Consider the following 12,945-nt stretch of genomic DNA (forward strand, 5'->3'; position numbering starts at 1 on the left):
CTTTAACTGAAGATAAATATATGGTTTGCAAGTTACATAAGGCATTGTATGGATTTAAGTAGGTACTGAGGGCATGGTTTGAAAGATTGCATGCACACCTAATCAAGATAGGATTCCAATATACTAGTGAAGACAATAACATATATCTTAAGATTGAAGGAGATAGAGTGTTGATAGCTAAAGTATTTGTAGATGATATAATTTTTGGAGGTGATTATGATTTATGCATGGCGTTTGATGAGGAGATGAAGAAAGAATTTGAGATGTCTCTTATTGGTGAGATTAAGTTTTTCATTGGGTTGGAGTTTCAACAATTGGATGGTGGAATATTTATCTATCATAGTAAGTATGTAAAGGAAGTGTTGAAAACATTTGGCATGAAGGATTGTAAATTGGTTGGTACTCCAATGGTGACAAGTCTAAACTATCTGAACAAGATGATTCACCCTCTATTGATGAAAAAGCATACAGGTCCATGATTGGTAAGTTGCATTATGTTGTTCATAGTAAGCCTAATATTGCACATGTTGTTGGTTTGATTGCTATATTTCAGAAGGATCCCAAGGAGACTCACTTGGTAGCAATGAAAATGATATTTCGGTACTTGAAAGGCACAATAGATTATGATTTATGGTATCCTTGTAAAAATGATTTTTCTTTGGAAGTGTTTATTGATGCAGATTGGGTAGACAATGTTGATGATTGGAAAAGCACTATTGGTGGAACTTTTCTTCTTGGAGGTAGATTGGTTGCTTGGACAAGTAAGAAGCAGACATGTGTATCATAGTAAATAATAAAGGTAGAGTATGTTCTAGCATCAATGATTTGCACGCAAGGAATCTGGATGAGACATGTATTAGAAGGTTTTAAACTTGATATGTATAAACCGGTAAGTGTTTATTGTGACAATACAAGTGCTATCAATGTTTCAAAAAATATTGTGTTACATGCAAGGACAAAGCACATAGAATTGAAATATCACTTTCTAAGGGAGAGAGTGCAAGAAAAACAAGTCATAGTGGAGTATGTGACAAGCAAAGAGCAGCTTGTAGACATTTTCACAAAACCATTGCCAAAGACTACCTTTGAGTTCCTCAAAGCTAAATTAGGGGTCAAACCCTTACATAAGAAGAACTAAAATGTAGGAGATGCATCAATCCAATGGGCTTACTGAATATTTTTTATTGAGGATTGATGAAATGGTGGCTACTCTGCAGGGGGAGCATAATAAATGAGATTTGATGACCGACGATGCATATGCACCTTTGGCATTGCTGTCAAAGGGGGAGAAGAAATTAAGATTCAGTTCCAAGTGAAGAATGTGTGCATGATTGGCATAACTAATGCATATGAAGAATGGTGACTGAACTAGTAAAGGACTATTTTTTATGACATTGTGATGAAGAGATTGAGATTGCATGATTGGATGACTTTGATTAGTTATTTATGTTGTCATTGATGGAAACTGTGTTGGCCAATGGGAGGAATTGATTATGTGTTGCACTGCTGTTTTGTCATTGATGCCAACACTAGCTATTTGGATGCTTTACCGACACCCTTTTGGTCCCGGTAGGTTGAGTGGTTTCTGGTTGGTTTGGATCCGAAATAATCCAGTCAGCTCTGATATGGTTTGGTTATGGAATTTGCTTATTCATGATACTCATGTTCATATCCAGTATGTTGGTTTTGGTCTGGTGATTGGATGTTATCCTTCTTGCTTGGAAGCTTGGCTTGTGGTTTCGGTGAGGGTTTCACCAGCAGAGATTTTGATGAAGATCTTTGGTGATATGCATAAGTGGTGTTGGTATAGCTTATAGTGAATTTTCAGGATGCTGATGGTGACTGTGTTCAAGGCTTGGCTGATTGAGATCATTTCTTTAGCATGTGGACCTATATTGGGTCCCGGTTGATCTAGGTTATGGACCAACTTAATGTAATGTGTGGATTGGACTTCTCGATACATTTTCGGGATGTCTTATCAGTTGGATATTATTTTTTTGGTCTAAAAGACATGTTTTGTAATTACATAATTGTTTTATTGTCTGGTGGTTGACCTGGTTGTTTATGGTCGAGGGTTTGTATATATATGATGTAAGATCTCATTGTAGATCATCATGGTATATGGTCATAAGTATGAGATATGGATATGTAATATGCAAATAATGTAATATCATTCAGGAAAAGGATTTGGTCAATCATTGGAGATCAAATTGGGTTTAAGTAAGAGGATTTAGTCCTCCGGTATTGAGCTTAATCAGAACTGTACTTAGGTATAAGAGATGCTATCTTTGCAGTTCAATCATTTCTTCGGATTGTAGTTTAGATTTATATGTAGTCAGTGAGACTCCTTTTGTGATGAGTAGTGCGCTCTAGGATATTGGCCTTCCTGCAAGTGCAAGGCCCTCAATTGTAATTCACATACTTTCTACAGAAGTATTATCTGACTGTGGGTAGGCTTCCCACCGTTGTTTTTCCCTTTACCAGGTTTTTCACGTATAAATCTTGGTGTCATGTGGATTGTATTTATTTTGTGATTATTGTTTATGCTTAATTGGTTTAATTGTTATTACGGTATTTGGTTTAAATATTCTGATATTAATGTTTTGGTTTCCAGTATTAAAGTTTTAATTGCTAAATGTTTTGGTAATCTATGACAACTGATTCACCCCCCCTTCTCAGTTGTCTTTCAGTTATTTGAACTGTCTAACAATTGGTATCAGAGATTTGGTCCTCTCTGCAGAAAGCTTAACTACTTGAGGAAGATCCTATGGTGACTAACAGTTTAAGTTCATCCAGTTCATCTGGAGCTATCTTTCAGAGAGATATCCCTAGGTTTGATGGAACAAATTACACAATGTGGAAGATTCAGATGGAGACTCATTTGAGATGTCTTGGCAAGGAGATTTTGGAGATCACACAGAATGGTGTTGCACCTCATAATCTGGCATCTGACAATCCTCCTCTAACAAACCTAGATAAGGAGCTTGAGAATGATTGTAGAGAAAGATAAGCCCTCTTGTGTACACTTTTTGATCAGCAAATAATGGGATTGACTAACAAATCATTTGGAAAGGCTATATGGGATAAGTTGGAGACTCTTAATGAAGGTGACCCTACAGTGAATATTACTAAATTTGATGGTTACCGAGTGAGATATGAAAACTTGAAGATGGAAGAAGATGAAAGGATTACTGCTTTTATGGAAAGAGTAAATGAGATTGTTATGGGAATTCAATGTTGTGGTGGAACTCTGAGTGAAGATGAAATTGTTTCTAAATTTTTGAGAGCCCTACCAATGGCTTACAAGATGAAGGTTACTGCTATTAATGAGTTGAGAACAATGGATAATACATCTGTCAATAGAGATACCTTGGTTGGGAAGTTATATGCTTTTGAGCTTGAAGAATTTGGAGTTGTGAATACCGAACCTTCTTTTCATGCATCTGCATTAGCAACTGGTAAGAAAGATTGGAAATATTTATATGCAAAGGAATTAGATGATATGAATAGAGAAGATGATGAGTTTGAGCAACTTGAAGCACTATTTGCTAGAAGAGTACCTAAAGGACCAGTAGGAAGTAAGTATGAAGGAAAAGCACCTTTTAAATGTTTTGCATGTAATAAGATTGGTCATTTTGCATCTAGATGTCCTAAAAGGAATTAACGATTTGAAGAAAGATTTAGAAGATCTTTTAGGCCTAACCTTGGATATCAGAACAAGTATATGTACAAGAAAATTGAGACAAATCATGCTACATAGCAGATGAGGAAGGCATTACTGATTTTGATGATGAACCGACAGAAGACTCTGCTAGTGGTTACGGAAATGGAAAAGAATTGGTGTTCCTGGCTATCAAGGAAGATGTTCTGGCACTAGAAGAGAATATACCTGAAGAGAAGGATCTTGCTGATTAAATTGAAGACAAGGATGAATGGGTAATTGATAGTGGTTGTTCACATCATATGATTGGAGATAAAGGGAAGTTTCTATCTTTGCAAGAATTTGATGGCGGTTTGGTTAGATTTGGAGATGACAAAGCATGCATGATCAAAGGAAAAGGAACTATATCATTAGATGTTAAGAACAATATTGACAATGTATTTGGACATGTAGTGTCACTGTTTAAACACTTCATTGGTGAAGCAACCACCAAGGTTCAAATCCCTACTGGGCCATTGTGCTTGTGAGGCCTTGTGCCTTCGCTGGGCCATTGTGCTCGCAGATTTGAACAAGTGAAGTGTGGGGATGAGGTCCCCATTTGTGGCCTCACCGCTTCATAGCTCCAGGTCAAAAGCATTCACGTGGAGCCAGAGGGTATGTCGTGCCAATGTCACTGGTCATGTTAAAAAGTTTACCAAGCATATATAAGAAAAAAAGAATAATATTGACACTGTTTATTGTTATCACTATTTTGACTATTGGGTGATTTTGTTCTCTAATCTGCTAAGATCTGCAAAATTGTGCTTAGTACTTCATTTTGCCTCTGAGGCTTATTAGTCTAAGGGTTTAAGGTTTTTGTAGTTTACCCTTCTTCTATCTTGAAATCCCTGTGTTATAATTCCTTGTTACTTTTTCCACTTAAGTGGAAGGGTCGGTCCATCATGAGGAGAGGTTCCCCCTTTTAGGTTTTGCCTTAGGCTGGTCTTTAATAATGTTTTAATTTTTCACCTTCTCCTAAGTTTTTATTTCTTTGTCGAGCTTCATAAAGATAGTGCAAGTGGTAATTGATCTAACGGGTCACGCGATCTCGCAAAGGGAAGTTGCATGAGATTTACCTTTCGTGAAGTGGCGAAAAGGTGGCGAGCCCGGGTAAAACAGTCGTAAGGAAGGCTAAAGGACAAATATCTTCCGATATATCTAACGGTCTGCATTGTTTCACAATCAAAAGATGGGTGAGGTTTATGCTTTGCGAAGTAGTGAAAGATTGGCAAACCCGACAGGTAAGCTAAAGAATGAGTTAAGGATCATGCATCTCTTTCATGATCTGACGATTGGCACTATTTCGCATGGTGTAGATGTGCGAAGTTTACCTTTCGCGAAGTAGCAAAAGGGCAGTGGGCCCAGAAAAAGGGTGGCTTGCTGGATAAAAGATGTGCATATCTAAGAAGATCCAATGGTGTGGATTTTTTCATACCCGGAAGCAAAATGAAGTTTACTCTTTGCGAAGTAGTGAAAACGAGCTGGCAGTTATGCAGCGGATGAGGTGGCATTATAGCTGGATGTCTGGCTAAGGTAAAAGGTGATCTGTAAGTTGGGTACATGGCTCCAAATGGATCGTGAGGGGCCTGTTTGATTAAGTGGTAATATTGATGAAATCTGTGGCTAGATAAGACATGTGGCAGTTTAGATGTGGAGATTGACAAAGTTTTTGAGTGAATGAATGGCCAACACATGGGGGTTATTTGTTAGGAATCTGTAGGACAAGTGGATTCCGTGTAAGAGGGCCCACTTTAAAGGTTAAAGGAGTTAAAATTTGTGCATCTCAAAATTGATCCAATGATGCGTGCTATTTTGCAATGAAAAGATGCGGGGTTTTTATCCTTCGCAAAACAACAAAATGGCAAGACACTTAGAAAATTCTTTGTGGTCTGTTGGGGCCATATTTTGAATTTAATTGCGAATTGATTGCTAAAGCCTGTGGCTTAATGTTTCTATTCAATGCTCAGTTTCCGTAATAAGCTTCACATCAGCTGAAACCTTGCCATCATTTCAAAGAGTCTTGTAGAGGAACTGGTGCACAAAGTAAATTTCTTTAGGCCAACAAGTAAGTTTCTGCATCTTACTTGAAAGTTACAATTTGAATTGGTATCACTGGGTGCTTGAATTCTCAGAGGTCTGTTAAGTTTTAATTGTAATAACTAAAATTCAAAGATGGCACCTAGAAGAGATTTCACAAGGAAGGTGAATTATCAGGAGAGAGCCATTTGTGATGATTTCTTAAAATAAATAACTATGTCTACTAATGCTGCAACAAAAATGAAAGAATTAGTGCCCAAAGCTCCCCGCCTGAGAATTGGCAACGATTTATATGACAAAGGGAGTTGGTCAAAGAATTCACAGATAGGGATATCAGGTCTAGGACTCTTCAAACTAGGATTTGGCCAGAGAAATTCCTCTACTCCAATGAATAGTATATGGGAGTTAGATGTTGTAAAGCTCATAGTCCCTGGGGTTTTCATGGATGTGGACCTATTGACCCAGATTGCAAATAACTATGATCCTATTGCTAGATGTGTGAGAAATGTAATTGGGGGGTCATTAATTGAAATAAATGATGATGAGTTGAGGAAAGTATTCAGACTTTGTGAGGTGTTAAATTATTTACAGCCCATCAATTTTGAAACACTTAAACAGGTCTATAATGTGCAGAGAGATCACCTCAAGAGTGGCCCTTTGAAAGAATTTTTTGTCAAAATAGGAGGATTGACTGTTGTATGCCCTAGCACCATGGAACCTTTCTCTCTAAATCTATTTACTTTGAGAGCTAAAGGGATGTATTGGTGCTTGTGTCAGATTTTTGGGGAAGATGCTGCAACAACCATGCCAACCTATTACATGCTTATGTTAGCACAAAATTTGAACCCATCTCTAGCAGTAACTTTTGATTTTGCACCTTATCTCACTGATGCCATTCATGAAGGGTTGATGGGGATAAAAAATTCTAAGGTAGACAGACCTTTTGGATGGTATTCTCTTCTTATGCACATGTTTTTATTCAAAGGGGCTGATTATTTTGCTAATGATATGGACCTGGTTAAGGAAAAGGATAATGAGGAGATACCTATTCAATTGTGGAGCACAATTTTGTCTTGGGATAGAGAGGATGCAAGTTACTTGAAGTTTGATAGGTCTTTTACATCTAGGCTTAGGATCCTCTTGTGCCCACAAAACCCTAGAATTCCTAATGCTCTCCTTGAATTCCTTAGGCATAAGGAATTTCCTCAAGATATTAAGATTGTGCATAATTGGGGCGACATATACTTGTACCCTATTTCTACTATGTTCAGAGTCTATGGTTTCAGAGGAACTCCATATTTTCTCCCCTATCAAGTCCCATTGAAGATAGGAATTGCAGAGGTCCTGAGGAAAATTAAAGGTTTGCAAGAAGCAGAATTAACAAATAGGGGGAAAGGGACAATTTTCCTAACTGTCACCATTGCACATCAATTTGTAATCACCAAGGGTGGTTGGAAACATTTTGATGATTTCCTACAGCCATATAGGTTGTCTATTGCAGTATGAAGGTTTGCTGACCCTGGTTGTCCATTTTCCTGAGGATTTGATTAGAAATGAATTCAACCTTGATGAACAGGAATTGAGAAAGGAAAAATGGATAGTATATAAAAGGGCTCTTGATTTTATCCACCAATTTGATATTGGTTATGACCCTTTGTCCAGTTTTACTCCCTTTGAGGAAAAGGATAAGTTCTTGATACTTTATTTTGAAGATTTAATGCAGACCTTAAAGGAAAAAAGGGAAGTTATATTGAAAAATGATCCTGGAAAAGGCTAAGTTGGTTCTAACCAAGCCTGTCTTTGCTAAGGCCATCCCTCCAGGTGAATATGTGATGCACAAGAGGCCAAAATACAGTGTGCTAGTGCTAGTCAGAGGTGAGCCTTCTACTTCAAAGGGAAAAGAGAAATAGAAGATGTAGTTGACATCCAAGATTCCCCTAAAAGGCAAAGGGTGGGAATAGAGGTGCTAATAGGTGAGCCTTTATACTCTCCATCCCAATCCCCAATCCATGTGGGAGATGAACATGCAGTGACTAAGAAATTATTGCAGTTAGGAAGTCTTTGTGAGATTGCCTATACTTATGAAGAAGTACAAGAAGGGATGCCTGAAGAGCCACCAAGTGCTGAAATGGATTTGACCGCAAAGGAGTTTAAAGGAAAAGAGTTAGATATTAGCATCAAACAGGCCAGTGAAAAGTTCTTGGCTGATAATAATTTTGTTACAACATGATCTTCCTTGCAATTTGTTTGGAAGCAAAATATAGAAAAATTCAAAGCCAAATGTGAAAAGAGGAAGAGTGAACAACCCCACAAAAATGTATCTAGAGTGGAGGAAGAAGTAAAACAAAAAATGATGACATAATTCAAAACCATTACTCCTGAACAGGGGAGAGAAATGGTAGAAAAAGATGGTGTCCTAATTCTCCATGAGTGGGATATAGTAGATGCACCTGTGCTTGAAGCAATAAGGAAAGAAACAAAGCCCTTGGAAGGAGTGACATTTAGCAAGGACCATGTTGCTTTGCTCATGTGGTTTCTAAGGAGGGATGAAAGCAAAAAGAGGAAGGACACTTCAAGGTCAAGATACCTTGGAGGTATGATTGTGAAAAGAGTGCAGGATACAGGTGTAGTAGAAGTTGCCAACACATTTTTGGAATCAACAAAATTCAGTGTGGCAGTAGCCGAAAAGGAAGCCAAGGAAAAAGTTCACCTCCAGGTAAAACTAGAAACAATTATAAAGGCTTATAATGAAGCCAAAGGAGAGATAGCCCATAGGGATAACATCATTGCCAAGTTGTAGAATCAATTAGAAGGGCAATGCCAGAAAGGTGAATCTTCCACTTTATTGATTGCCTCTTCTCTAGCAAAACCTCCACCCACCAGTCCAATCATTGAATTTCCCCCTTCTCCTATGACTTCTGGTTTTCAAGCAACTGAGACCATACAAGATGAAATGGAAAAGTTAAAACAGGCTCAGGCCCTATTTGCAAATAAGTATGAGGAAAAAGTCAGAGGCACAATCTTAAAATTTCTTGACACGGTAGGAGCTTCTATTGTGTATATTTATATGAAGAAAATTTTGACTTTGTTGATTGATTTGAAAGAAGACAAGGCTACTTTGGAGCCAATTTTGAATAAGTGGATGCCTAGAGAGGTGGATTTGGAGCTTATATGTTCATCTTATGAAGAGGCAGATTCTGTTGCAAATATTAAATTTACTTGTGAGTTAGTGAAAAACATGACCAGGTTAGCAGAAGGAAGAGCCGGTGTAGAGAGAAAGGCCAACTTGTATAGAAAAGAATATGATAACCATAAGTTTGAATTGTTTCCTGGGGGTTTTGTTAGTTCAAGTCAGCTGAAAGATGAAAAGGTGTGGCTTGATGAACTAGGGTATAACTTGTCTCAATGGATAAATGAAGTCATCAACACAGATGACACATCTTTATTTATTTGGAAAATTGAAGAAATTTGAGAAAATGAAGTCACATTATGGTTTTTTGGAGACAAAGGTTAAGCAATTAAGGAACACATGGAAAAGGTTGAATAAACTAAAGAAGAAGATTGTTAACTTCTCCTGGCCTAGTGACGACATGTTCCAAGAGTGGAAAAACAAGTATGCAGTGCAAAAAGTGGAGATTCAAGAATAGTTGGAAGATGTTGTAGCGGAATAACAAACTTCAAAGCCATTAGGAATGAAATGATTGCAATTTCTTTTTAGCGGGAATCATGGTTGTAACAAACTTTTCCTAGGGAAGTCCGAAGCTTGTTTGCATCCATATCTTTATAAATAGATACTAGGACTTTAGGAAAAAAATGATCACAAGAATTTGTAAAGAAACTCTGCTAAAATATATATAGGGTTTTCTTGTTCTTTCAGAAATCACCTTGAGTTATGTAATATTTTCAAAAAGAATATTAATATATAGATCAGAACTTTCTGAGCCTAAATCTTCATTGTCTACTTGTGTGCATTCATTGATTTACTAGTTTCTTTTGGATAATTTAGGGTTATTAGATTGAATAGGTATTTCAAGGAAATCTTACAGATATGTTTTAGGCTTTTCTCTTCAGGAGAGGAATTAAATATACTTGAAATATATCTGTTAGTAAATCAATTGTTTGTTGCTTTGAATTTGATAAACAATTTTAGTTTAAAGGGAAAGAGCTTATATATATGTCAGGCATGTATTAGATTAATGAAATCCGAAGTGATGAGATGTATGAGAATGTCTAGATTTGGAAGTCTTGTTTAAATTGGGTGACTTTGTAGCTTGGATAAGGCACTGATATGAGTTGTGGAGTTTTTTCTATCTTTCTTGGGGTCAAGACTGAAAATGAACACATGTTTTCTTTATTGTTTTAGTATTATTGAGGTGATGAGGTTCATTGGTTTTTAGCATTGGATTTCTATGGATCTCATATTAAAATTGTGAAAGTATTCACAAGAGGTATATTGTTAGGATTCGTGTCGGCTTCTATGCTAGTATTCTTTCTTTTACTGCTAGTGTCGGTGGTCTGTGTGCTGGTGTAGAGTTTGACCTTGCTAGTGCCGATAAATTGCCTTGCTCATGTCATAGGATTGTAAGGTTGCCATCAATGATAAAACCTTCAATCACCTACAATATCTCATTGGAGTGTGCATTTGCCAACAATATGCCCCTTTGGCATTTATGGCAACACTCATGAGAAAAATCCAAAAATATTTATCCAAAAGAGTCTGCCGGAATTGTCTTATCAAAACTTTGTGTACCAAAAGAATATGTGCTCCCCCTAAGCTGATGAGTCATTTGCTGGTTATTTTTCTCATTCCACTACTCCCCCTTTGGCATCAATGACAAAGGTTGTCAAAGTGTCAATTGAGTGTGGTTTCCTGTTTCACCCTTGTAACTAGTTGGTTACAATTTGAAAAAGATCTGCCAAAACCAGATTCAGGCTTTCAATGAACTTTTTACTATCTTTTATTGTGGCCTCAATCCTTTGAATTGTACCAGTGAGGTGTTGCATTTTCTTTGCCGGTGTTTTCTATCCTTGAATCAAAGCATCAGATATTTCTTTTCTTAAGGAGGTGAGGTAATCCAATTTTGGACTATCTCCACTGTAGATCTTTAGCCTTTCCTTTTATCCTTTCTTTTTGTCTTTCCAACTTTAGTAGTTATTCCTCAAAACCTGTTATTTTCTACTCAAACATTGATAATGAATCAGATGAATTGATGAAATTATCAGCTAGTTTATTTATTTCCTCTTGTATCTTGCTGATCTTCTTGTCTATATCAACTGTCAAAAGGTTAGTTTTACATGTATCCCTCTACAAAGTTTTAAATTCCTTCAGTGTACTACACAGTTTCGGTAAAAGTGTGTCAAATTGCCTTGTACACTTCTTTATTTCCTCCTCAAAGAATTTGTGTTTTTCTTTCTCTAGTCTTTCCTTGAATGCTTCCTCTTTTATTTGATCAACTGTCACAGTGTTGTCAGTAATATACTTAGACAAAGTGTCAAGTTGACTCAAAGAATCTTTATTATCTACATTACATTTAGGTGCTATCATTTTCAAAATTGGAATGGTATCATCTATTGCCTTGTATGCTTGTGAACTACAATTTGTTATCTTCTTGATGGAATCCAAAAGAACTTCTGTTACATTAGTTGATTTGAATTCTACATTTGATGAACCAACACTCTGTATACCATCGGTGGGGGCAATTTCCTTTCTTGTGGTGACCTCTGGTAGGTCAGTTTGTGTTTCCATTTCTTTAAGCAAAGGTTTGGATTTCTCAGCCGATGCCGGTGACACTGTCTCTGTATGAACCTATTGCTATGATGGAGCCTGTTGCTCTATGTTGTCATCTGCAAGTTTACCTTCTGTACCATTTGTGACCGGTGGCTCATTAGCCATATCTATTTTCCCAGTTGTATCGTTATCTACCACAATATTGACTTTTTGTGTGTCAATGTCAACTGTATATAACACTTCAGAATTGGGATTTCTGTCCTCTTGTGGTATGTCCATACTCTCACTAGTCAGTTGATTGTCAATGGTAACTACCAGTGGAGTATCTAGAGGTAGTGGGGATAAGTTATCTTTTATTTTTATGCTAGGTGGTCCACCAACCTTGCCTTTTCCCTTATCCTTATCCTTCTGATATACTTTGATGGGTTTAGGGTTTCTATATTCTTCTTGATTTTCCTTCTCTACAAGGAATATGTCACATGCATTAGCAGTTTCCTCTGCTACCTCATTCACTCTACCAACCATAAGTGCTACATGTCATTTAGCAGTTGAAAATACTGATCAATTAGCCTCTGAGATTAGTTCATCTATCTCTTTTGCTGAGTTGACAGGATAAACAACAAGTATTCTTTCAATTTTCATATTCTTATCAAGCTCTACAACAGCTTGCCTTCTAGCTTCAAGTCTTTTGAACAGTTCTGCCGGTAATTCATCTACAACTTGCATTAGAAATTTCTTGTAAATGTCCAAGTGTAGAATTACACTATTTTCAAATTTTCCTTGTCATCAACTGATAATGAATCATATAATTTATTGATGTTTTTCAGCTTTTCATCCTCTATTATTTCATCTAGAAGTTTGTCAATTGGAGCAATGGTTTGTTGAGTCTTCTTCTTGGGTGTTAAAGATGGGCTGGGGTTTGGGATAGACTAACCTAGTCTATGCTCTTGGATCCTTCCCTTGGATCACCAGGTTTTCTAACCACACCCTAGGGTCTCTAGGACTTCCCCTACTTGTGGAATCCCCTGACCTTGCCTAATCCACCCACCAACAAGTTGAAAAACTACTCCTAAGGTCTCATCTACTCATGAGATTCAAGAAACCCTTACTTAGGTCAATAAGGGTTAGGCTTGTTCCACACCTTCCTAGGTCTTAGTTGTTAGGCCCAATATGGAAAGTTGATGTACTGAGAGGGGAGGGGTGAATCAGTACTCCAAAACTTTTCTTTGATAATAACCTTACTATTATGCATAAACAGAATAGTGTAGTAACATAAACTAAAACTAAAATCAACATATAACAATCATACATGATTCACTCCATAAAACATATATTTTGGCCACGTAGAAACTCATGGTTAGAGAGAAAAAACTGCAGTGGGGATGGCACCCACAACTTCACTACTACAATAATAAAGATTGCTAGGTTAGAGCTACATTTAGTTATTTCTGATAGCTTACCCTATTAGGAGTATCAAGAT

General features: G+C 37.1%; 1 protein-coding gene across 1 annotated transcript in view; it reads right to left on the reverse strand.

Moving 5' to 3' along the window:
- The window catches only part of LOC131874011 (uncharacterized), a 75,936-nt gene extending 64,192 nt beyond the window's left edge, over nucleotides 1–11,744 (reverse strand). Inside the window, exon 1 of the mRNA XM_059217213.1 lies at nucleotides 11,594–11,744. Within this exon, the coding sequence (XP_059073196.1) occupies nucleotides 11,594–11,744 (151 nt within the window). The remainder of the gene's footprint in view (nucleotides 1–11,593) is intronic.
- Between the last annotated feature and the right edge of the window lie 1,201 nt (nucleotides 11,745–12,945).

Source organism: Cryptomeria japonica, chromosome 3, assembly GCF_030272615.1.
Source record: "Cryptomeria japonica chromosome 3, Sugi_1.0, whole genome shotgun sequence".
Taxonomy (NCBI): Eukaryota; Viridiplantae; Streptophyta; class Pinopsida; order Cupressales; family Cupressaceae; genus Cryptomeria; species Cryptomeria japonica.